Raw genomic sequence first — 27,145 nt, forward strand, 5'->3', positions numbered from 1 at the left:
ACACAAGATACAGGCTTTGACCTTACAGAGAGGAGAGTTGAGTGCAGGAAGCAAGTTAAGTGGACTGGGAAGCAGGACAGGCTTTAGAAGCTACTTTCACAAAATCACAAGAAGGCCCTGTGCCTCTTTTGTTTTTTCACTTTTGAAATACTACTTTGATTGATATCTATGATAATTTTAGAAATTAATTTCTTCAGAAAATATGTTGTTACAAGCAACAAAATAACAATAAACTTAACAATCTTAACATTTCATTTGCAACAACTTTTCTTATCATTTAATGGTTTAACAGCTCCAGAAAAAAATTCAGTTAAATGATTAACCCATATTATTTTTCATGTACATAAAAATCACAGGTTTATTAAATCAGTACAATTAATGACATTTCATTGGGAATTCATATTGACTTTATATTTCTGGAGTAGACCATTTAAATATCTCTGTTAACAAAAACATTAACACTTGCCCCTATTTAAAATATATCCTAAAGGATAAGAGCAAAATATTATTGACTATATTATGCTTAAGTTTCTCAGAAAGAAAATACGATGAAACAAAGTTAACAGGGAAGCTATTGAATTTAAACTTTACTTAGTTGACCACATTAAAGAAGTCTCTATGCTGTGTAACAATAGGTGCTTATAAAATAATCCACCTGACAACACTAAATGCATGTGAAAGTAGCTCTAACTACATGATTACAAAGATGTAGTCACTTTCTCTCTTTGATTAAATTGGGGTGGGACCAACTCTAGTCCTTTTTCAGTCATGTCAGATGATAGTTCCATTGATTTTTTTATTGAATATGCAAATTTTAAAATATTAAAGTAATTGAAGATTGACTACCTCATAACTAAAAATTGTGAATATTCTCTGAAATTAGAACCAAAAGTCTTTGTTAAAATATAAATGAGGAATCATTCACATTCGAAAATTGGTACCATGATAATGGAGTTGCTTTTAAAATACAGATACCCATTGGAGACAACTGTACAAATGTACTCTTTGCCAACTGTAAATTTAAATCTCTTAAAACACTTCCACTGTTTCCACTCTGGTTTCTCTTCCATTCTCCACATCAGCTCTTCAAATCTTCCCCATTCTTCTCAGTCCTCTACATCCCCCGTTCCCTCCCTCCTTACAGATCACCAAAGAAATAGAAGCCATCAAGTTGGTGTGCCCACCACCTTACTTCTTATCTACCAGTCCACAAATTATTCACTTAGACACCTATCCTTACCATTTATATTTTAATAAAAGCTTCTGGTCTTAATTTCAGAGAATACTCCCTATATTTATCTGTCATATCCTACCCAGGTTCATTATCCATTAAATCTGCTATTTTCTGCCTTCTTACCTTAAAAGGTTATAAGAGAGGGCGAGTGATAAAACTTTGGAGCACATCCCCAGAGCCCTTCCTCTAGAATGAATTTGATCCTGTAATTAACCCTTTAAGTCTGGTTCTTCAATCACACTTCTTTTTCCTTCTAGTTTTATTGGTTATAACTGACATACAGCACTGTATAAGTTTAAAGTGTACAGTATAACGCTCTTACATCCCTCCTGAAATGATTATCATAATGAGTTTAGTGAACATCCATCATCTCATATAGATGCAAAATTAAATAGAAAAAAATTTTTCCTTGTGATGGGAACTCAGGATTTACTCTTAACTTTCATATATAAAATACAGCAGTGTTAATTATATTTACCACAATGTTTCATACAATTTTTTAATGCCTCTCCCTCCCAAGACAGGTTTCCAGTACCTACAATTTTACTATTCGATGGGGTTGTTCCTCCTTTTAAAGAATTTCAGTCTGATTCTTCAAGTATATATTAATGCAAATGAACTTAGTTCCTTTTTCTAGGGACCGAGCTTGAGTAGGGAGGTAAGCCTGATTCCTTCCTCTTCAACCTGAGTCCTGGTCAGACTGACCACTGAGTCTAACCCAGACAAAGTCCTGACCCTGACAAGACAGTGAACCTGGCCACAGCCTAACTCCTGGTCACAACGTGACTCGCTGCTTCAGGTGGGAGTACTGATAAGTGGTGGGAAATGAGAGGAGAATGGGCAGGTTGAGTGGGATCCCCGAATGATTTGCTCTGGCTACTAGCTTCTCCATCTCCAAAGGCCCAAGCAAGCCACTCCAGGCCCTGGCGAGCAGGGCTCCGCCCAGAGACGAGACCCGCCAAAGGGCAGAGAAGACCGCCGAGAGCGGCAACGGCGTCATGCGCAGAGAGATCCGTCCTGTCTCCGCGTCCAGGGCAGCGTGCAGGGGCGGGACACCGGCGCGGCCCGACTCCTGATTGGTCGAAAGCGGGCTGAAAGGGGGCGGGGCCGGGGTGGTGCGCGCTCTGAGGCGCGCGGCCTGGCGGGTGTGTAACGGCCGTTAGGCGAGTCAAGGGAGCGAACCGCCGCCCGCGGCCGACGTATCTGGCAGTAGTTGGTGTCCCTGAGTGAGGGATTTCGCCTCTCGCTTTCAGGCTCACGTAAGTCCTCCTCACTTCGGGGGCCCCCGTCGGACTGACAGACCCTGTTGCCTCCAGCGGAGCCTGAGGCGCGCTAGACCTACCTCCGTGGGGATGGTGGGGGAGCCGCCGGAGAGAGAAGCGCATGCGCAGAGCGACTGAGCGGTTCCCCTTGGGTCTCTGACTGCCCCGGCTTTCTAAAATAATGCCCTCCACACCCCACACACCCTCCAGGGCTCGGTCGCCTCCCTGCCCTCTTCGGCTTGCTCTCTCGCCGTCACTCCACCGCAGTTGCAGGACCGCTGTAAAAGACGGGCCCTGTGCCGGTCCCCGGGGGCGCGGCAGGAGGCGAGTTCCTCACCCTCCCGGAGCGCACAGTCCCGGGAGAGGAGTAGATGTCCGGCGGGTGATTGCTCGGCCAGCACTCAGTAGCGCCGGGTGGACGAGTACAGGGAGCGCAGAACAGAACGACGGAGTCTGAGGGGGCGGGGAGCCCTCCCCGTGGAAGTGAAGTTTGAGCCGAAGTTTGGAGAATGAGTAGAGAACCAAGGTTGGGGGACAGAGAACACTCGTGAAGGCTCTAGGCTGGAGTTTCTGGGCCGGCGCGCTTTTGCTCTCCACGGGATATTTGACAGGGTCTGGAGACATTTTTGATTCTCACAACTCAGAGATTGCTCCTGGCATCAGATGGGCAGAAGTTAGGGGTGCTCCTAAACAGCCCACAGTGTACAGGACAGTCCCGCATCAAAGACTTATCCGACCTCCAGTGTCAGGAGTACTGAGATTAGGGTACCCTGCTATAGACAAAGAGGAGCTGGTTCTTTGGATGAACGGAAAGTTCAGTGTGTTAAAGCTTATTTATGTAATAGAGGGTATTACAGCACTAAACTTAACAGCACAGTAAACCGGGAGGATGAGAACCCTGTTTGTCTTTTACACCAGTCTATTTCCACCACGTCGCGCAGAGCCAGGCAGATAGTAGGCACTCAGTAATTTTACTTAAGGAATTGAGTACTGTGTGCTAGGGAGGAAGGAGTGGTACAAGGACAGTTAAGATAACCATGCCTCATTACTTGCCCTTGGGCCCTGTCTGTTTTATAGTGATCTGGCGGTGGTGTGTGTCTCAGGCTTGTTCTTTGTAAAGGCAACATCTTGGCAAGGATTTGGCTTCTTTTTCTTTAGGTCTGGTTTAATAAATGATCAAGGCGATGAAAATAATGTGATAGTGTGAGATTCTTAATGTGTCTGTGTCAGGTGTCTGTGTATCCCTTCAGATCCTCTCCTATCTTGATGTGGTTCTCTCTACAACTGCCAGGTGCGTTCCACACTAAGATTATAATTCTTCAAGGGGAGAAATATAACAGTCAAAATCTAATTCTTGGGTAGCAACTTGGCAAATAGAGCCGGGGTGGTGACCAAGGGCAAAGTAAAGAAATTATATGAGCTGCCCCTGCTCCTAACTGCTTTGGAGCTTGCAGCTCTGGCTATGTCTGAGGCAGAAACTACAACTTGTGGCACCTTAGTAACTTCCTTTATTTATTCTGTCATACACAGACAGAATGCTGACTATACTATAATATTAGAGCACAGTCCTGACTTTGAAACTTCTTCCTAACTGTACAGCCTTCACCTCTAATCCTTTATTTTGTCATCCATAAAATGAGAGTAATAATAGTAACTATCTCATAGGTTTGATGTAAGCATTAGACATAAGACTGTAGACGTAAGATACTGTAGAGTCTTTAGCTCAGTGCTTGATGGGTCGTGAGGACAGGCATACCTCAGAGATATTGCAGGTAGGGTTCCAGACCACCGCAATAAATTAAATATTGCAAAAAGCGAGCCACACAATTTTTTGGTTTCCCCGTGCTTATTGAAGTCTTGTTTACACTATACTGTAATCTATTAAGTATACAATAGCATTCTGTCTTTTTAAAACATATGTGCCTTAAATAAAAAATATTGCTAATACATGCTAACCATCATCTGCACCTCCAATCTTTTTGCTAGTGGGATCCTCCTGATGACTGAAGGTTGGGGTGGCTGTGGCAATTTCTTAAAATAAGATAGCAGTGAAGTTTGCTGCATCAGTTGCCTCTTCCTTTCATGAATGATTTTTCTGTAACATGCAGTGCTGTTTGATAGTATTTTCCCCACAGTGGAACTTCTTTCAAAATTGGAGTCTATCCTCAAACCCTGCTGCTGCTTTACCAATTAAGTTTATGTAATATTCTAAGTCCTTTGTTGGCATTTCAGCAGTCTTGACAACATCTTCACTAGGAACCACTTTCTATGTTTATCCACAAGAAGCAACTCCTTATCTGTTAGCTTTATCATGAGATCGCAGCAATTCAGTCACATCTTCAGACTCCACTTCTAATTCTAGTCCTGTTGCTATTTCCACCACATCTATAGTTACAATGGTAACATCAAAGATCATTGATCACAGATCACCGTAACGTATTTAAGAATGATTTTTAAAAAGTTTGTAATATTTTGAGAATTACCAAAATGTGACACAGACATGAAGTGAGCAAATGATGTTGGAAAAAATGGCACCCATAGACTTGCTTGATGCAGGGTTGCCACAAATCTTCAAGATGTAAAGAATGCAGTAAAAAGATGTATGCTTGTACTGAATATATGTTAAATTCGTTGAATGAATGAATAGTTCTGTAATTTAAAGGGCTTTGAAAATAGAAACTATCAGTGTTGGGTGCTTTTTTTTTTCTGTCTGCCTCCGTTCGTTCTTACCTTTTTGGCTGTGTAACTGGCTATTTGTGTTTCCTCTTACACATTCATTTCTCTCACTTTTATCTCACAAAGTCTGTCTCCTTCAAATGGTCCTAAAAATTTCCACCAGTAGCCCATCTACTTCTGAAAATTGTAGGAAGAAATTCAGAGTTATTTATTCTGTACTGTTTTTCTCCTTGTGGGAGGTTTTTTTTTTAATTGAGATATAAGTCGTTACCATAAAATTCAATTTTACATGTATACAATTCAGAAGTTTTAGTATATTCAAAAGCTTGGCAACCATCATCACTATGTAATCTCAGAAAATTTTGATTACCCTGGCAAGAAACCCCATACCATTAGCAGTCACTCCCCATATCCCCCCTCCCCACACTCCTCTTAGTCCCTAGGAACCACTAATCTACTGTCTGTATGGATTTGCCAATTCTGGACATTTCATATAAATGGAATCATACAATATGTAGCCTTTTGTGTTTGGCTTCTTTCACTTAGCCTAATGTTTTCATTGTTCTTCCATGTTGTAGCATGTATCAGTATTTCATTCCTTTTTGTTGCCTAATAATACTCCGTTGTGCATTTATACCACATTTTATTTATCCATCAGCTAATGGACATTTAAGTTCTTTCTGCTTTTTGGTTACTATAAATAATACTGCTATATACATTCATGTACAAGATTTTGTGTTGACATATGTTTTTATTTCTCTTGAATATATACCTAGGAGTGGAATTCCTGAGTCATAGGGTAACTCCATGTTTAACTGAGAGTTCTTTTGTCATTCTATTTTCAGCTTCTCTGAATTTGGTAAGGTCTCAGAATCCAGTAGACCTTCCATTTTGGTTTTTTTTTAAAGAAAGGGGTGAAAAAAAGGGTTTTGATATTGACTATTTGATATCACTAGTAGGTAGGTAATCCTTCTGTGTTACCATTAAAACATCAACTGATACTAGCCATAAATGGAAGCGTGTTGTTGTTGTTGTTGTTGTTGTTTTAACTGAACAAAGCTTCTCTTACCCAGTATGTGGAGATCTGGGATTTTAGGGGATGATACAATTTCTGTTATAGATGCAGTGAGGGTTTGGGTTGTTGTTACTAAGAGAAAACCATAGAGGTCAGTAAAGCACATTAGAGAAATAGTGCCATATAGCTTTTTTTTTCTTTTCCAGAGTTAAATTTCACCTCTAAGAATTGTATTCTGTGGATAGGGTTTGTCCCAAACTTTTGGGGCTCTTATCAATTCAAAGTTTCTAGGGGAGGGTATAGCTCAGGGGTAGAGTGTGTGCCTAGCATGCACAGGGTCCTGGGTTCAATCCTCAGTACCTCCATATAAATAAATAAATAAAAACCTAATTACCTCCCCCCAAAACAAATTAAAAATAAAAAGACGAAGTTGCGAAATTCATACTTTATCTTCCAGGGACCATACTGTGTCACTTTTTAATTCATATAAACTGCCAAGTATAATAAAACTATTAATTAAGCACTTAATATGTGTCAGACACTGTTGTAAGTTAATTCTAAATGAATTAGAATGAATTAGGTCCTATCTTTATCCTTGTTTTTATATGAAGGAACTGAGGCACAGAGATATTGAGAAATTTAATTTGCCCAAGGTTACACAGCTAATAAATTGTTAAGTCTTCAAACCCAAACTGTCTGATCAAGAGTCAGTACTCTGAACCACTTCTATGTACTTCTTTTCAAAGTGCTGTGCATATATATTATTATTATTTGCTATTATTGGTTACAATTAAAGGTTTTGTTTACACAGATAGTAATCAGACTTCTGAATTCTCAGAATCTACCATTAGAGTAAATATAAATGTTTTAAGGAATGGGGAAATGAGAAGAAAACCTCATGTTCCCATCTGAGGATTGGGATTCTGCTTATGACCAAGAATTCTGTTCATCTTTGTGCATCATATGGCTAGCTTTCATCACTGGAGGAATTGGGGAATTCATTTTATGTTATTTGTAGTTGAAGCTGTAATATTTCACTCTTGGTTTGGTTATTTAGTTCTATTTCCATCCCACCCTTTCATCCTGTTTCCCTGGGTAAGAAGATCCATGGCATTATTTATTAATTAAAAGTAACACTATTTTTAATTTTTGCAACAGTTGGAGGGATTCTAGGACCCTATGGGATCGGTATTGGGAATCTCTTTGGTTCTAGGTTTTCTCTTCTTGCTTTAGGAAGAGAAGTGGGGTGGAGTATTGAGTTGCTTTGCCTTAAAAATTCTTAGGAGTAAAACATGTGGAATAACACTTGAATACTCTGTGTTTTTGAGAGTTTCAATTGAATGGGAACAAGTTACAGGGAATTAAAAAATAGTGGAGAGATCTAACTGGTTCCTTCATTCTACAGCTGGCTCAAATAACTGTTAATGGCCATGCAGGAGAAATACCCAAGTGAAAGGATCTCTCATGCCACCTCACCAGGTGAGTAGTCAAAGTTTTCCAGGTTAAATTCTGACCTTTGCTCGTTTATTTTATAACAGAAATGTCATGTAAGAGAAATACTGAGCAAACAGGCATTCACTGAAATGCTGGTACTAAAAGAACAAAAATGACATGGGACTACATTGAATGGAAAAATAGGTCTTTCCAAGAAAACAACTATTTATCTCTGGTCTTACATGGCTTCCAACAAAGACCACGTGATTTGTTGGGAGGGGAGGACACATAAAGGATTGGAACAAAATGACTTTGGGACATAGTTCTATTTGAAATCAGAAAAACACAGCATAAATTACTGTGTTCTGTGTTGTCTTTGTAAGTCCTGTGGGTGGGTCAGTCATCTGCTAGCCCACAAAGATTGGAATTCTTCTTGGATGCCAGCAGTCTGACTTGTATTGTCACTAGAGACTCAATAATTTATTTCTAGAATGGATTTACAGGATTTTGAAAGCTCAGTAGATATCCTAAGTTGATATATTAAAAGTATGTGTATATATTATATATAGAGAGAAAAACATATACATGCATACATACACTCAATAGACAATATAAGTACATATGGTATATTCAGATAGGAAGTAGCATTTTAGAAAAATAACTTGAATTCTGGGGTATTTATGAAGAAAGGCTACATTTTATTGAACTAAAGGTCTGTTTCATTTAACTTCAAAATCCCACCGTGCCTCATAGCAGACATTTAATAGATATTTGTTATGTTCTCCTTGGCACATTACCTTGCATATAGTAAGCACTTTGACAAGCGTTTGTTGAATAAATTCAAGATTCGTTCAGCAAATATTTATTGAACATCTGCTATGTGCCACGCACTGTCTAGGGCTGAATTGTCCAATTTCTTATGATAATTATGTGTGTAATGCAAGTTTTTGGAATGTAGCAGTTCCTAACAAACTCTCTGCTTTTCTGATGGCTTTGTTTTCAATAGTCTCTCATTAGATTAATAATGGTCTTAATATATGATGAGGATGCTGCTAATAGGACATGTGACATAACACAAAAAAATTTCAGCTTTCAAACTTGAATTTTGAAATAATCACAAGTCTCTATAACTATACCAAAACATATTTTTATTTTACTATGTATCTCTTTTAGAATTGATGTTTGGAGTGGGTAGATAGAAAAGTGGTAGTGGTGAAGAATGGAAGATTAGTAGTAGAAACAGGGAGTGGTTTCCAGTGGAGGCCAGGAACATGGTAGTAGAGGCCCTCAATCGATTTTCACTATTTCAAAAGACCTGACAGATTGTACACTGACTAAAGAGATAATGCCATATAGACTCACCAAGAGATCAAATTTCTTTGCTTCTGGATAGAATTCTACTAATTTAGTATAGCAATACTGGCTAGTCCTATGCTGATCAGAAGGTCTCATTTTTGGCTAGTTTCCTTTTAAAGATTGTTACAGATTACTGCATGTGTAAAGATTCTTTGAAATAAGGCAGTCCATTGACACCCAAAGAATAAAAGGAGTTTTAAGGGAAAGTGAGGTTGTCTTCAGTAGGAAGAAGAAGTAAGGGTAGCCAAAAAAAGGAGCAGAAATAGAAGAAAGTAGGTTCAAAAGATGGGAGAAGCACTAAATTTGGAAGAAGGGAGGGAATAAGTTGAAGTGTTCAGATATCACTTGTTTCCCACTAGATCATAGAGTCTACAGAACCATAGTTTCTGATTTCAACTCAAACTCTGGTACTTTAAATGGATATGTAACTACCATTACCTGTTTGTTTGTTTACATGGATCATCAGGTAAAGTTTAGAAAAACTATAATGATTTTAAAAAAATAATTTGAATTTAAGTCTTTGCTAGTATGTTAGTAAATCAAGTATTTATTGAACACTTCCTGTCTGCTAGCCCTAAAACAGCAAACTAATAAAGTCAAATAAATCTTATCTCAGTCTTGTTTCATTTTACCTGCTCAGAAATTTTAGTAGTTTCTTTGCATTGCCCCCTAAAATTCTTCAGATTGACTTACAAGACTCACCTTGATCTGGATTCACCCTGCCCATGAGAGTACCATGATTCAGTCAGATAATGGTTTTCAAGAGGGGACTGGAATACCTATTACCCTGTGGAGCATTTGGAAACATACGGGGTATTTTCAGCTTTCACAGTGATGGTGTGATGTAGTGGGTTTTATTGGCATTAGTGGTTGGGGATTAGGGATACTAAGCCATCCAGTAGCATATAGACTATACATTGAAGAATCATCATGCCCAGAATGCCACAAGCGCCTGTTGAGAAACCCTGTAAGAGCAAAGAATATGGGTATTGGAATCAGAACAACCTGGGTTCAAATCTCACATCTTTTCTCTGTAAAATAAGGGTAATAATACTTTTTAGTAAGTATGTAAATGAGATCATGTAAAGTGCTGTGGCTTCTAGATTTCAAAGAATGAAGTTGCTATCAACTATTACTGTCCTAGTACCCCTGGATTCTTGGTAGGTCTTATTTCTGTCTTTGAATGTTCTCACCTCTTGTGCTATTTCCATTTAAAATTAACTAATTCAGAGAATGGCTATAGCTCAATGGTAGAGCGCATGCCTTGTATGCACAAGGTCCTGGGTTCACTCCCCAGAACCTATGTTAAATTTTTAAATAATGAAGTAACATTTTTTAAAAAAATTAACCAATTCAGAGTAGCTGAAATAGGCACAGGAAGAAAGAAAGGGGTGGGGTACCACTATTCTCTTATAGGTTTGAGTGAATTTTTATAAACAGTCTTGTCGAGTTACATGAGCTGGTTCACACTAAACGTAGGAAACTCCACGTTTCAGGTTCCAGTGTGATTCAGAAGGGCAGTTCCCTGGGGACTGAATGGCAGACCCCGGTTATCTCGGAGGCCTTTCGGAGCCGCTTCAGCCGCTGTTCAAGTGTAGCTGACAGTGGGGACACAGCCATTGGCACATCGTGCTCAGACATTGCGGAGGGTAAGTTTGGACTAATAATATGATTACCAATATGTGTTGTCATTTTCAAATTGTGTTCCAAGTATACTGTCATTTCCAGAATATTCATATAAGGAGGGAAGGTATAGTTTAGTGGTAGAGTGCATGCTTAGCATGCACGAGGACCTGGGTTCTATCCCCAGTCCCTCTATTAAATAAAATAATCAATCAATCAATCAATCAATCAATCAATCAAATTACCTCCCCCAAAAAAGCAAAACAAAAAAACCGTAGAATATTCATATAAGTAAGTCCATTCAGTCAAGGAGTTTGCTCAATTCTTCCTACCTTGTGCTTCTCACAGCTGTTCCCTTCCTCTCAACTTTTCCTGTTTGTCTTATCTGAAACAACTTTCTAACAGGTTTCTTGGCCTCAAGTCTTTCCCTCTCCTGCCAGATTAATCTTTCTTAAAGCCTGATTTCATAGTTTCCTTTTCCTGTAAATCCTCGATTGTTTCTATTACTTGGAAGATGAAGGTCAGAGGCCTCAGTTCTGTGATCTGGCCCTATCCCATCCACCCATTCAGATATATTTCTTACTGTCACCAGGTCTTAACTATGCTATGAAAGCACAGAACTTTTTTTTTTTTAACCTGAGCTCCTTCCTTTGTGTGGTTTCCATCTCTTCTTGCCCCTGCCAGCTACGCTGTTCTTATTTTTCATGATTTAGTGAAGTGTCTGACAAGACTTTTCCCATCCATTCCTCCCATTACTGGTCTTCCTTTTTGCAATCTTATATCTTTGGTTTTTTTTCTGCCACTTGTTTTTGCACTTGAATTAAGTAATAACTGTCAGGCAGTACTTTACAAGAGCTTTTTGTTTTTTGTTTTTTCATTTAGATGGTGGATTCCTAAGGAACAGAAAACTTACCGATAATAATTACTCTTTATCAAATACTTTATGATGGATACTGTGCTAAATTTTTTCTACATTTTTTATTAATACCTTTGAGAACTCTATGAAATATATTATTTACATTATGTAGATGAGAAAGCTGAATTTCAAAGTGATTAAATGAGTTGATTAAAGTTACAAAACTAGTTACCTTGGTATTTTATCAGATGCCGTACCCACTCAGATGGCTATAATCAAAAATAATAAGTGTTGGTGAGAATGTAGAGAAACTGGAACCTTTATACATTGCTGGTGGGAATGTAAAATGTTGCAGCTTTGGAAAGCAGTTTGGCAGTTCCTTAAAAGGTTAAACATGGAGTTGCCTTATGACTCAACAAATCTACTTCTAGGTATATATATGTAAGAAAAATGATGAAAACATACATCCAGACAAAAACTTGTACATGAATGTTTATAGCAGCATTATTCATAATAGCCAAAAAATGGAAACAACCCAGTGTCTATTAGTTGACAAATAGAGGAGTAAAATGTGGTATATCCATATGATAGACTATTATTCAACAATAAAAAGAAATGAAGTACTAATACACCCACAAAATGGATGAACTTTAAAAACATTTATGCTTCCCTACAAGTAAAAGTCCAGGACTGGATAGCTTCACTGGGAAATTCTACCAGATATACAAAGAAGAACTCATACCAGTCCTTCTCAAACTCTTCCAGAAGATTGAAAAGGAGAGAATACTCCTAAACTCATTCTGTGAAGCCACCATCACCCTGATACCAAAACCAGGCAAAGACTCCACCAAAAAAGAGAATTACAGACCAATATCACTTATGAATATAGATGCAAAAATCCTTACCAATATATTAGCAAATAGAATCCAACAGCACATAAAAAGATTATACATCATGATCAAGTGGGGTTCATCCCAGGGACACAAGGGTGGTTCAACATACACAAATCAATCAGTGTAATACATCACATCAACAAGAGAAAGGACAAAAACCACATGGTCATCTCAATAGATGCAAAGCATTTGATGAAATTCAACACCCATTTATGATTAAAAACTGTCACCAAAGTGGGTATAGAGGGAACATATCTCAACATAATAACAGCTATATATGACAAATCTACAGCCAGCATGGTACTCAACGGTGAAAAACTCAAAAGCTTCCCACTAAAATCTGGGACAGGACAAGGCTGCCCACTATCACCACTCCTATTCAACATAGTCTTGGAAGTCCTAGCCACAGCAATCAGGCAAGAGAGAAATAAAAGGGATCCAAATTGGAAAAGAAGAGGTAAAAGTGTCACTATATGCAGATGACTTGATACTATATTTAGAAAACCCTAAAAGGTCCACACAAAAACTACTAGAAATAATTGAAGAATTCAGCAAGGTAACAGGTTACAAGATTAATGTTCAAAAATCAGTTGCATTTCTTTACACTAACGATGAATCAACAGAAAAAGAAAGTAAAGAAACAATCCCCTTTAAAATAGCACCCAAAGTAATAAAATACCTAGGAATAAATCTAACCAAGGAGGTGAAAGACTTATACATGGAAAACTATAAAACAGATTAAGGAAATTAAAGAAGACTTTAAAAAAAGGAAAGATAACCCATGCTCCTGGATTGGAAGAATGAATATTGTTAAAATGGTCACACTGCCCAAGGCAATCTACTGATTTAATGCAATCCCTATCAAATTACCCAGTACATATTTCACAGAACTAGAACAAATAAAATTTATATGGAATCACAAAAGAGCTAGAATTGCCAAAGCATTACTGAAGAAAAAGAAAGAGGCTGGAGTAATAACTCTCCCAGACTTCAGACAATACTATAGAGCTACAGTAATCAAAACAGCATGGTATTGGTATAAAAACAGACATATGGACCAATGGAACAGAATAAAGAGCCCAGAAATGAACCCACAAACTTTTGGTCAACTAATCTTCGACAAAGGAGGCAAGAATATACAGTGGAATAAAGACAGTCTTTTCAGCAAATGGTGTTGGGAAAACTGGACAGCAGCATGTAAATCAGTGAAGCTAGAACACTCCCTTATACCATACACAAAAATAAACTCAAAATGGATCAAAGACTTAAACATAAGACAAGATACAATAAACCTCCCAGAAGAAAATATAGGCAAAACATTATCTGACATGCATCTCAAAAATGTTCTCCTAGAACAGTCTACTCAAGCAATAGAAATAAAAGCAAGAATAAACAAATGGGACATAATTAAACTTACAAGCTTCTGCAAAGGAAACCATAAATAAAACAAAATGACAACCTACAGAATGGGAGAAAATTTTTGCAAATGAAACCAACAAAGGCTTGATCTCTGGAATATATAAGCAGCTCGTATGACTTAATAAGAAAAAAATAAACAACCCAATCCAAAAATGGGCAGAAGACCTAAACAAGCAATTCTCCAAGGAAGAAATACAAATGATCAATAGGCACATGAAAAAATGTTCTATATCGCTAATTATCAGAGAAATGCAAATCAAAACTACAATGAGGTATCACCTCACAGCAGTCAGAATGACCATCATTCAAAAGTCCACAAACGACAGATGCTGGAGAGGCTGTGGAGAAAAGGGAACCCTCCTACACTGCTGGTGGGAATGCAGGTTAGTGCAGCCACTGTGGAAAACAGTACGGAGGTTCCTCAAAATACTAGGAATAGACTTATCACATGACCCAGTAATCCTGCTCCTGGGCATCTATCCAGAAGGAACCCACTTCAAAAAGACACCTGCACCCCAATGTTCATAGCAGCACTATTTACAATAGCCAAGACATGGAAACAGCCTAAATGTCCATCGACAGATGACTGGATAAAGAAGATGTGGTATATTTATACAATGGAATACTATTCAGCCATAAAAACCAACAACATAACACCACTTGCAGCAACATGGATGTTCCTGGAGAATGTTATTCTAAGTGAAGTAAGCCAGAAAGAGAAAGAAAAATATCATATGAGATCGCTCATATGTGGAATCTAAAAAAAGAAAAAAAAAAAGAACATAAATACAAAACAGAAACAGACTCATAGACATAGAATACAAACTTGTGGTTACCAAGGGGGCAGGGGGTGGGAAGGGACAGACTGGGATTTCAAAATGTAGAATAGATAAACAAGATTATACTGTAAAGCACAGGGAAATATATACAAGATCTTATGGTAGCTCACATTGAAAAAAAATGTGGCAGTGAATATATGTATGTTTATGTATAACTGAAAAATTGTGCTCTATGCTGGAATTTGACACAACATTGTAAAATGACTATAACTCAATAAAAAATGTTTAAAAAAAACTAAAAAAATAAAATATAAAACCTTAAAAAAATTTTATGCTAAGTAAAAAAAGCCAGGCACAAAAGACCACACATATATATTATATGACTTCACTTGTATGAAATGTCCAAAATAGGCCGATCTGTATAGAGACAGAAAGTAGATTTGGTGTTTGCCTAAGACTAGGGAAGTAAGAGGATATAGAGCATGACTACTAAAGGGTTAAATGGTTTCTTTTGGAGATGATGAAAATGTTCTAAAATTGATTGTATTGATGGTTACACAACTCTGTGAATATACTAAAAACCATTAAATTGTACATTTTGAGTGGGTAAAAATTGTATGGTATAGGAATTATATCTCAGGAAAGCTGTTTAAAAAAAGAATAGAAATGTTTGGAAAAAATAGAAGAATGAAAAGGAACAAAACAAAGCAACTACTAGTACTACTAGTACTGACTCAGACACCTGGCATTGAATTTTAATACTTTAATAGCTGTGTGTTTATGGGCACAATGTTCAGTAAATATTGAGTAGAATTGAATCTTAGATTTCAAGGTAGCTAAGACTTTAAAAATCACTTAATCTAGTTCCTTTTTGCAGGTGAGTTACAAAAATTCCCCAAGGGGTTAAGTAACTTGCCTCATGTCATACAACTAACCAGAGTCAGGTCTCCGAACTGTAGTGTTCTTTCCATCACTTGTGTAATCAAAAGTGTTACTGTCAGTGTAGTTGTGACTTGTTAAGTTTGTGTCTACATGTGCAGTCATGGGACTTTTTTCATTTTGACTAAATAATAGGCCTTTTTAAAATCAAACAATGGTCTGGATTTTTCCCCCTGTTGAATTGACTGGCTGTATTTCATTCAGTCAAATTGTTACACAGATTGTGTGTGACTCTGTGTACTTTTTATTCCTATGGAGAAATATATATATTTCCATAGCATTCTTTTTAAATTGTAGCCTTGACATAGTGGCCAAAGCCATTGGTCTGTAAGTTTTTTTAAAAAGAATCTAAGGTGTCTTTTCTGCTATGTTTGTTATATACCATGGTCTTAGTCTTATTTATGAATCTAACTTGGTTTCTTTGGAGCCCAGCAGACAAGAACACATACGACTGGTATAAAATATAGTCCATAGTTGCATCTTTAAATTGAACAGGCTTTTGATTCCATCCTTCACTAGTATTCTCAAGGGACAAGATAGAGATGGGTACTGGAGAGTTCAGAAGGCTTTCGGCTTTTTGCTGAAGACTGAAACAGTCACTGGCTTAATTCAGACTATCATACTTCCATAAGCCAGTAAAATATGTAGGCAGAAGTGACCACAATTCACAATAGCTTAATCTATCCCTTACAAAGAAAGGAGGGTAGCTAGAAAGAATAAGTTGCTTTTGGGAGTGAGGGTGGAGGTTGGAGAGGAGGGCGTGTGGTTGAGGAGAGGAGAGATTTAGAAATATATCCTTGAAGTGCCAAAAACCTAATGATTTTGGGAATTGTAAACTTCTCTAGATAAAAATCACATATCCTGTACAATAAATTCGGAAAGCCTTTGAAAAGTAGAAGATAATGGCCCTTTTGAAAATGTGTGTTGCTCTTTTGTTTCAAAATGTTCTAAAACACAAACCAGACTTAAAGTGTAATGTAACTTGACATTTTATAGCAGTTTGTCAGAATGATGCAGTTTTCTTAATATAAATAGATAAACACAATAGAAAAGTGACAAATGTTGACAAAGACTTCACTTTATTCTATCATCCAATCACACTCAGTAGAAAATTAGAAAAACCATGTTCTCTTGGGCAGTTGGTACCTTTCTTCCTGGCTTTGATTTTGGCAATACTGCTTTGGGGATTATGGAATCAAAACTGAATTTATTGAGTCCTGAGAAAGTGGTGCTATGGTTGGAGAATGGAAAGTGCTGCTAAATTCATCACAGTAGCCCTTCTATACCACAGTCTTACTATCCTCTGTTCCATAATTATATTTTGGGAATGTGGACCCTTGGTGAAAGCCAATATTACGGTGTCATTATGGAAGATTTCAAGTAGGGAGTTTATAGTCTTAGAAGTCTTCATTACCATCAGTCTATCTTAACAACTCTGTTGGCTAGTTCTGTATTTACATTTTGGGACATCAAAAATGATGTTCTTTGACTCTGAAATGTCCTTTCTTGGTGTTGAGAAGCTGATGCATGTTATCAAAAATCACTAGTGGTTTTGTTTGTTGTTTGTTTTTAGTATGGCCTTTTATATATCTCCAAGATCATCCGAGTAGAGGAAATTAAACACTTTGCATATATTATAAGGGATAATTTGGCTTGCCCATGTTTTTAAAGAGCTGCTTACAGACCCATGTGAGAAGATAACTGATTATACTCATATAGTTCTGGGAAAGTTTAGTGTCTGTCCCCATTAGCCGAGTGTTCTGTGTTAGTTGGTGAAAAATAAAAAATGAAACAAATTGAGGTCTGCCCTTCTCCATGGTAGATGTGTTTGGTTTGGAAAAAATACTGGACATAGTTGAAAAAGGAAGACATTTATATTCCTTGTTCCCTTTAGTCAGTTTTCTGCCTGCTGAAGGTAACAGGTATGTTTCCTCATATTCCTGTCTTGTTGTTTGCTTGCAGCCCACTGCCCCACGGTATACTGTGACCTTGTAGTCCTCTTTATAGAGTAGCACTTTGAAAGTTATAAATATGTAGAAATGTGAACCTTCTGTGGGCTAATCAGAGAGTTGTCTCCCAAGACTAGGCAGGAGCTAAAGGAAACATAAATCTAGTCTAAAGGAAAAGTGAAAAAACCACAGTTGTATACAACCGAAAGGCAAAAGTAAAAGGCAAAATGTAAAAATAGAGGATTTCAGTGTTTACCCACTTGAGACTGCTCACTGTGCTAGAGTGAAACCTGAGAGTTACTAAGAATAACTTCACATATCCCGGCAGTCAAATCTGGTGTGTGGGAGAGAGAACAGAATCCTGATTCAGAGCTGTGCTCCCTGCCCTGGATACAGAGCAGCACCATCCAGTTCGCCTTATTCTTCGGATAGTTAAGAGTCATTGGGGAGCTTTTGGTGGTCACAGAGGATTCTGGCAGCCCTTGGAAAGGACATTTTTATTAGACTGGATTATAGCTTAGAGTTGCCCAGCTCTTAGAAGAGTAGGACCTAATCCATTTCCCTTAAGTAAGTGATTTTTTTTTAAAGTTCAGTTTTTAGCTTTGTTGACTGGCAAGATTTTTTATTCAAATACAAAGGACAGTGTAGGTTAAAAGTGAAGCCAGTATTGTCTTTTGTTGGTTTGCCTTGTAAATGGCATTTGAGATCTTAGAACACACGTCTCCCAGTTAGGCTGCCGTGTTTTTCTGTCTGATACTTGTGACGACAGTGCCCTCTCTGCCTGGTCTCAGGACAGGCAGAGAATGTCCGGCATACAGCCAAACTCAAGAAAACTTGCTGCTTCAGTTTTGACTTATGGAAAACTATTCTCTCCACAGATTTTTGCAGCTCAAGTAGCAGCCCTTCTTTCCAGCCCATCAAAAGCCACGTAACCATTCCAACAGCCCATGTGATGCCTTCTACTTTGGGGACCTCTCCTGCCAAGCCAAATTCTTCTGCTGGACCCTCTTCTTCCAAACTTCCTTTGTCAGGGTTGGCTGAAAGTGTGGGGATGACAAGAAATGGAGACCTCGGTGCAATGAAACGTTCTCCAGGCCTGTCTAGAGATTTCATGTATCTTTGTGGTGCTGCCGGAGAAAATGGAGTTGAGCAGTCCTGGTTTCCAGCAGTGGGCCATGAAAGAGAAGAGGTGAGGAAGTTTGATATTCCCAATATGGAATCCACCCTCAATCAGTCAGCAATGATGGAGACACTTTATTCAGATCCCCACTACCAAGTCTACTTCCACAACCCAAGAACTGACACAAATAAGGAGCTATACAAAGTGTTGCCTGAGACCAAGAAGGCACCAGGCAGTGGGGCAGTGTGTGAGCAGAATGGACCGCACTCCAGCAGCAGTGGGGTTCTCCCTTTGGGACTCCAGCCTGCTCCTGGGCTCTCCAAGCTTCTGCCCTCTCAGGTGTGGCAGCCGAATCCTGACCCTTGGCATCCCCGAGAGCGATCTTGTGAGCTCAGCACTTGTCGACAGCAGCTGGAGTTGATCCGTTTACAGATGGAGCAAATGCAGGTAGAGGCCCTTTCCTTGGACTTTGCAGCTTCTGTTCTGAACTTAGAACTGTATGAGTTTTGTCCTATAAGTTTTGACTCTAAAGAAAACATTTGTCAGGGAGGATGTTTATAGATAGAAAATGAAGTCTTATGAATGCCATCAAATCTGTTGGTGGTCTAATTAAACACGAGGTAAATTCTCCAAAGTAGAGGGTTACAAAGGAAAATTAGGACACCAACACTGATTGTATATGTATATACTTACGTACAAGTCACTAGACTAGGTATTTTAACATACAGAGTCTTATTTAATCCTTGTATAACACTCTGATGAGGTAAATATAGAATTTACCAGGTTCTTAGAATAAGTAATGTCCAGGGTCACAGAGCTGGTTAAGTGGGAGAGCTCTAGGGTTCAAAAACCATCTTTGGATCACGTGTTCTTTCCACTTTACCACTTTTGTGTTTTTAAAAAAAGTCCTTGTGCTGCTTACGAGTGGGAAGGAAGTAAGCAGGACACATTCTCCTTTCCTGGTTAGTGAGGACATTTAGCTCCTTGGTTTGCTTCTCTTGACAGATAATGAAAGATAACTGACCTTTTCTTAGAAACTAGAGCCTTTCTGAGCAGGGAGTGTCCAGTTGGCAGAAGACTCCAGGCAGGTTCTTTCCAGTCATGCATCAGAGCTAAAATTATTTCATAAACACTAAGCTTTCCCAGGCTGAGCCAAAGTAAGCCTTGACTGCAGACCCAGCTAGGTACTGCTCAGGTGTTTTCAGGTGCCTGTAGGTCAAGATCAAGCCCCTCTGGTCCTGCACATCTTTCAGCTTCAGAATGGAGCCATCTGCCACCATCCTGCTGCTTTTGCTCCTTCATTGCCCACGTTAGAGCCAGCACAGTGGATCAGCATCTTGAACAGTAACGAACATCTTCTGAAGGAAAAGGAACTCCTTATTGACAAGTAAGTGGGCAAGGCATGTCATAGTGCCAGCCTCTCTTCCAGTTCCCACTAATGAGGTCTCCCCAAGAGCAGCACAGCCCCTCTGTTTAGGCCCCCAGCTTTGCCTCATGATAGAGCTAGGTTGATAAGCAGCCTAGTCCTGAATCTGACTGTTGTGCTAGGCCAGTTGCATATCTCTGCAGGGGCTGTGGGGAGTGCCTAAAGGAGGCAGCTGGTTCTTAAAACTAGTCTTTCTTTATTTCCTTTCAGTCAGTTTTCTCATTTGTTCTTCCTCCTTCAGCAAAACAGCACTGCCCAGAATCCAAGGTCTTTGCTTACTATGTATGGATTGTACCTTTCTAAGGAAAGTGGGGGCTCATATTGCAAGTAGGTTTGTGTCAGGACCCTGGACCTCATTCTGTTCTGGCTTGTGCAGGCAGAGGAAACATATCTCTCAGCTGGAGCAGAAAGTGCGAGAGAGCGAACTACAAGTCCACAGTGCTCTTTTGGGCCACCCTGCCCCCTTTGGGGATGTCTGCTTGCTGAGGCTGCAGGTAAGCCTTGGCAGCCAGGATGGCATTCCGTTTGTCATAAGTCAGTATCTTCCCTGTTGGGTACTGTTGGGTATCCAGGAGTTAGAAAATGGACCAAGTAATGTAAAGGGTCCCTGCCGTCAAAGAGTAAACATCCTAATTATAATTCTGCCTTGTGGGGTCAGAAAAGGCTTGAGGGTAGAATCAGGTGGATGTCTAGGTGCCTTGGTGTCAGGACATACTTGGGAGAAAAGGCAGAGCAGGGTACATAGTACAATCCTAGAGCTGAGTGATGTTCTGAGAAGTCTTAATCTACCAGCCCTGGCCAAATGGAGGGAGAAGCAGAGGTAACAGGAGATTGAGCCATTCTCACTTTTATTCTTCCACATCTAGGAGCAACTGAAAGAAACCATATTCTTACTGGCTCTAAAAGAAACCTGCTTTATTGAGCAAGCTTATTCTTATTTGGGCTTTAGAGTGATGGTTATTAGGTGGATTATAGTACTATGTTGGCTTTGCCACCTAGTAGGCCTGTTAAGACAATGTTCCATCTTGTAGAATCAGAATGATAGAGTGAGAAAAGCTGTTAGATAAAAATCTTGTTCAGTCCTCTAATTTACTGATGAAAAAATTGAAGCCCAAGGAGGAGGAAGAATTTGCTTAAAGTTATATAGAGAATGAGTGCAGGAGAACCAGGCCTTGAGCCCAGGTCTTCTGATGTATTGTTCTGTGTTCCTGCGTTATACTATAACTTAATTATTGCTTTGAGCCAGTGGTTCTGAAATGTGAGTGTGCATCAGAATCACCTGGAAGGCTTGTTAAAACAGATTATTGAGACCCGTCTCCAGAGTTTCTGATTCATTGGGCCTGGGTATTGGGCTTAATAATTTGCATTTCTGACAAATTCTTAGGTGATGCTGAAGCTGTTAGTCCTAGGACCACACTTTGAGAAGCACTACTTGAAGAAATTCTTAGGGAAGGATTATATTTGACCACAAAGTGTAGTAGGGATAAATAAAGTACATGGGACTGTAAGGGTAAAGAATAGTCATGTATTGAGGATCTTCCTGCAGGAATTGCAACGAGAGAACACTTTCTTACGTGCACAGTTTGCACAGAAGACAGAAGCCTTGAGCAAAGAAAAGGTTGAGCTTGAAAAGAAACTCTCTGCTTCAGAAGTTGAAGTCCAGCTCATCAGAGAGTCACTCAAAGTGGCATTGCAGAAGCATTCAGAGGAGGGGAAGAAACAGGAAGAAAGGGTGAGTTAAGGAGCTGGTAGATTTCTAGCTCACAACAGATTTGGCAGTCAGCCTTCTCCTACCAAACCCTAATCTGTTTCTGGCCCCTACTTTTGGAACCTGGAGGAGCCAATTGGGTGAGTCACCCTACATTGACTTCTCATGCAGAACTGGTCTATTAGAAATGGTACCCCTTCTTTCTGCTTCATCTTCACAAAACTGCCACAGACAGGGGAAGCTGTATAATCAATCCGTCACTGTCCCAGGCTGTAATGGGCCACCAGCTGGCCTGGGTGGAAAACCAGCCTGGGCAGTCACCAGATGATACTGCTGCAAGATGTTTAAACACCGGTGGTACATCCTTCAGTCTGGTTTCTCCTCATTCTGCCATTTGGGGGTTTTTACATTTTTACCAGTGTTCTTTGAATTGCCTTAGAGTGAAATGGGTTATCACAGAAGGAGCTAAATCTTTTGGTTCTGTTTACAGGTTCTAATTCTTGGGAGACCGGTTTAGTAATGTTTAGTTCTGGACCACTTGCATCAAAGTCAGCTAAAGCAGTGTTTCTTTCTTTTTTTTCTTTTTTTTTTTTTAAAGCAGTGCTTCTTAAACTGTAATGTGCTTAAGAATCATTTGGAGATTTTGGTAAAACAGATTCAGTAGTTCTGGGAAGGGAGGGGGCCCAAGATCCTGCATTTCTAATAAGCTCCCAGGTGATGTTGGTGCCACTGGTACAGCACAGACTTAGAGGCTTGTTAAAAAAGAAACTTTTAATCAAAATAATACATGTATCTAAGTTAAATAACCAAGATGTTATCAAATACCAACATGTTTATAGTAAAAATTAGTGGTTCTGTACCCAGCCTCACTCCACAAAGGTGTCTGTCCTCAATTCTTTTCTTTCTCCTGATATATACCTCTGTATTTCTGAATAGTATCTTTATGTTGTATTTTTTGCTGGATTTGTTTCATGGATCCAATATCTTTTCTCTTAAAATATTGATTATACATTTTGGGATATCTGTATCTGCTTATAGTGTTGTTCTTATTTCCTTCAGGTCCTTTTTATTTTGTTTTGGTGTCTTTCATGTTAGAGGCTTGGTGATCCTTCAACGAATGAGTACTCATATTTAAGAATGTAGTGTTTTAAAGCTGCATGGAAACTCTGGGTTCATGGTAATTGCCTGGTGCTGTAGGATGACCAGACTTACATGGCCCTTTTCACTTGGGAACCCTCAAATTTCAGTATCTGAATGTCCTTATCTCACTCCCTCTAGAAAAGAATCTTCAGCTGCCTGGTGGGGGAGGCTTGGGACAGGAATGCTTTTGGTCTTTGGGTTCTCAGCACTGAGAAGGAGATTAGGTTTAGAGCCCCACAGTTCTATACATAGGTTTTTACTTATTTTCAACCCAGTGCTTCACTCTCTCTCCCTGCCATGACTGATATTCCTGACTGGACTCTCTCATTTGATTTAACCAGATACTAAATCTCCAGTCTCCTGTTAGGGAAACCTAGGGTGAGAATGGTATCCAGCTAACCTGAATATAGACTTCCAGTGAACCCCCTATTTTTTAAGTCTATAGCTAATACCTACCTGCCTCAGGTACCTGGTGCTTCGAGTACAGAGGTTCTTGCAGGTTGTGAAGGGCACATTGTTTTCCAAATTGTCTGTAACACCCACTACAGATTATAATTCCTCTGCTCCAAGTCATTTATGCCCCCCCACCCACCCACTTTTACCTTCTGAAAATATGTTGAAATCTCCTGTATACTTTTGTCTCTTCCTCTGTTGACTTTTATGTATTAGTGCTTCATTTCCCTCCTATCATAGGTTTTAGAGATGTTTTCGAAAGGAGAGAAGATAAACATCTCTGGCCAGTCCACCACTTTTTTAGTTCAAAGTTGGTTACCAGCATTTTCAGTAAGATTCCCAGGTGACTGTGATGCTTGTTAAAGTGTGAGAATCACTGGAGAATCACATGGAACTTGAAGAGTACAGATTGTACCTGGGGTAAAGCTTTTGACTGATTTTCAAGGATCTCTCTTAGTTCTTTGTTACCTTTGGATTAAATCAGGTCTGTGTGTCTTTGGCACAAGTAAATAGATCTGCCTTATCTTTTCTCTGCTTTCTCTTACTTCCTTCAGCTTCCTTTTTCATAAGTCAAATAAAAAGCTATAATATGAAAATTTCCATTCATCAAATCTTGATTGATTCTCTGCTCAGTGCCAAGCATTGAGCTATGTATTGGGTATATGATAATAAGCAAGATGGACCCAGCCCCTCCTCTCAAGGAGTCTACAGTCTCATTAGCCCTTCTAGATGATTGCTTAGCTTTACATTATATGTGGTGTTTATGGAAGAATGCATTACCTATCTCACCAGAACAGACCAGACTGGTTGTATGTCTACAAGGAAGTTATATATACTGTTGCAATTCAGTTCTGATGCAGAACTAGTTAACCACCTAGAGTTAGCATCAGACTCCACAGGTTTAAGAGCATGGTCCCCCTAAAAAATGCTTAACTTCAGATGCCAGCTGCATATTTTGGGTTCCCCAGGCCTCCTATACTTATGACCAACCAGGTTCAATAATTCACCTGAATAACTCAGAACCCAGCAAAGTGCTATATTTAGGATTACAGTTTTATTATAAAGATACAAACCAGGAAAAGCCAAGTGAAAAGATAAATAGGACAGGATCTGGGAAAGTCCTGAAAGCAGGGCTTCTATACCTTTTCCCCCATGGAATCAGGGCCTGTCACCCTCCTATCACATCCACATCACTTCCAACCAGGAAGCTCCACTGAGCTTCAGTGTCCAGAGTTTTTTAATTGGATTTTATTATGTAGGCATGATTGACCTCAATCTCCAGTCCTTTCCCCTTCCTCACAGGAAGTTGGGCTCAACTCTATTGGTCTTTATAGTGACCAGCCCCCATTCTGAGTCATCTCATTAGCATGAATGCATTTATGGTGGGCTTGGGCCCACTGTGGATAACAAAGACCCTCCTTTTCTATTACTTGGGAAATTCTATGAGGTTTTTTGTTTGTTTTGGTTTTTGGTTTTTTTGAGTAAGGGTAGATTTATTTAGAGAGATACATACTACATAGAGTAGAGGCTGTTTCAGAAGGCGCTAAGAGTTTAGAAGTTACCTCTCAGAGACCTGGGACAAAGACGAGACAAGTTCTTTATTATACAGTAGAGCTACCAATTTTTAAAAACCTCCCAAGGAGCTTTTCTCCCTTGCCCTTGATTGGAAAGTTCTTATATGTTAACTCTGTAGTTTATGCCCTAATCTCAAATGGCAAAATTTGATCAGATTCCTGCCTTCATTGTAGTAGAAAACATATACAGCTCTAAGGGCAAAGACAGTGGTCACTTGGAAAAAAGTTGATGTTCAAGGTCGTAGATGAGTCAGTGGAGACAAGATTCTTGACGTTTCTTTTCCTAGGTCAAGGGTCGTGATAAGCATATTAATAATTTGAAAAAGAAATGTCAAAAGGAATCAGAGCAGAACCGGGAGAAGCAGCAACGTATTGAGACCTTGGAGCGCTACCTGGCTGACCTGCCCACCCTGGAAGACCATCAGAAGCAGAGCCAGCAGGTAGCAGCAATGTGGGGCAAGCAGGGAGTGGCCAAGCAGGGGGACTGTTCAGCCTCTGCTACATGCAGTTACCCTGTGGCTTCCTGAAAGGAAAGTCCCAAAGGAGTCATGTCCAGACTCACGTCACAAATTTTTTAAGATACTCAGACAGAATCTTCCTTGGCTTGTTGACCTAAGCATGGAATCCTGTCTTTCAGCTTAAGGATTCTGAGTTGAAGAGCACAGAGCTGCAGGAGAGAGTGACTGAGCTGGAGAGTTTGCTGGAGGAGACCCAGGCAGCCTGCAGAGAGAAGGAGGTTCAACTGGAAAGCCTCAGACAGAGGGAAGCAGAATTCTCTACTAGACATAGGTGAATACTCCTGTGGGGGTGAGGAAAGAAGTGGAGAGCTAGGTTCTGATTCTGGCTCCCCACTCACTACCTGTGTGACTTTAGACAAATCCCTTTACTTCTCTGAGCTTCATTTTCTTTGAATTATAAGTAATAGGAAAGCTGCTTATGGGCAAGGATATGTCTTTGACATAGAATGTGGGAGGTGCAGTGGGGTTTGTCCCTGTATCCTTTGGAAGGATCCAACCCAGTGCCTGGCATAGTAATACTGGATAATAATCCTTGAATATATATGTGTTGAATGGACAGGAGTACTTTATAAACTGGAAAATGAGTATCTGTATATTTGCAAAAGTAGATCCTAGTGCTGAGTACTGAGGTTATCCACATTTTGAACCTTATAAGATAAAGACTACCAGGAGCATCTGTTTCTCTTTAGCCTTAGGGATTGCTCTCAATTGCCACAGCAGGTTCTGAGAACAAAACAAGATGCCATAATTACTCTCAGGGTGTCTTGAGATCCTCCTCCATATTAATAGCAGTTCCTGAAAATGTGGTGGCTATGTTTCAACAGCCTCTTGGACCAAATCCAGTTTCTAATGGGATGGATTGGATTTCTCATCCCATATTCAACCATAGTGACCCTGTTGTTTATCTCAGCAGATGGGCCATGATGAAAGTGATTGTGGGGATTCATGGGATCAGACTTGTTGGAAGCGGAAGCAAGGATAGGGGACAAAGTTGGCTCTGCACCAGACTGCAAAGAAAAATATTTTTTTGGCATTTTTCAAAATTTCTGCAATGTAGATGTATGACTTTTTATAATTTAAATACATGTGATGAATGTTTATTTTTAAATATCAAAACAAAGAATAAAAGCCTTGGGCGGGTAGAGAATTGGTGACACATCATATGAATGCTGGCTGTTAGGGAAGGGAACTAACCTAGACTGAGCAAGCAGCTTCTGTGTGGCACTCCCTCCATTACAACAGACAGACCTGAGACATTATCCCCCACTATGGCTTGGAAGGGCCTGAGTCTCTTGCCTCAAAACATAAAATAAATAGCAGAATCAGGAGTCAAAGCCACATCTCTCTTACTTTAGAGTTCTTAAGAGATCACTATCTTTCAGCCTGCAAGATAAGCAGTGTGTGGAGGATGCCAGTGGAGAAGGCCCAGCTCAACAGAGAGAAGATCCCAAAGTGGAAATGGAATCCTGGCAGAAGGAATGTGATTCCCTTCGGAAGGTGACTGAGGATGTCCAGGCTGTAACAGGGGGTAGGCTTAGACGAAAGAAAAGATTGTGTATTGGTAAGGAACCATGAGCCACCTAGGATCTGCTACCCAGAGCTTTTCTCTATTTTCCAAGAAGTTGCCTCTGCATAATAAATTTCCATTTTAGATGTTCATCCTTATGATAGGCAAGCAAAGTTAGGGAGGACATGAACATCCAGACTTGATGCTCCAAAGTTGTGCACTAAAGGTTGGTGCACTTCATTCATGGCTCAGGCCCTATACAGG

The 27,145-nt window shown here is 39.5% G+C and overlaps 1 protein-coding gene across 3 annotated transcripts in view; it reads left to right on the top strand.

Annotated features, from left to right (window-relative positions):
* The first annotated feature begins 2,346 nt into the window (after positions 1 to 2,346).
* CEP85 (centrosomal protein 85) overlaps positions 2,347 to 27,145 on the top strand; it is a 34,200-nt gene continuing 9,401 nt past the window's right edge. For 2 of the 3 annotated variants that reach the window (XM_006189490.3, XM_032495566.1), the window contains exons 1-10: positions 2,347 to 2,493; positions 7,593 to 7,666; positions 10,474 to 10,626; positions 18,314 to 19,002; positions 19,809 to 19,942; positions 20,358 to 20,475; positions 21,528 to 21,713; positions 25,144 to 25,296; positions 25,494 to 25,645; positions 26,757 to 26,871. In XM_006189490.3, coding sequence (XP_006189552.1) covers positions 7,612 to 7,666; positions 10,474 to 10,626; positions 18,314 to 19,002; positions 19,809 to 19,942; positions 20,358 to 20,475; positions 21,528 to 21,713; positions 25,144 to 25,296; positions 25,494 to 25,645; positions 26,757 to 26,871 — 1,755 coding nt within the window. In that variant the 5' untranslated portion in view covers positions 2,347 to 2,493; positions 7,593 to 7,611. Of the gene's footprint in view, positions 2,494 to 7,592; positions 7,667 to 10,473; positions 10,627 to 17,771; positions 18,003 to 18,313; positions 19,003 to 19,808; positions 19,943 to 20,357; positions 20,476 to 21,527; positions 21,714 to 25,143; positions 25,297 to 25,493; positions 25,646 to 26,756; positions 26,872 to 27,145 lie in introns of those variants that run through there. The other variant, XM_014563335.2, reaches the window with a different exon arrangement.

This window comes from Camelus ferus, chromosome 13, assembly GCF_009834535.1.
Source record: "Camelus ferus isolate YT-003-E chromosome 13, BCGSAC_Cfer_1.0, whole genome shotgun sequence".
In the NCBI taxonomy this organism is placed as follows: Eukaryota; Metazoa; Chordata; class Mammalia; order Artiodactyla; family Camelidae; genus Camelus; species Camelus ferus.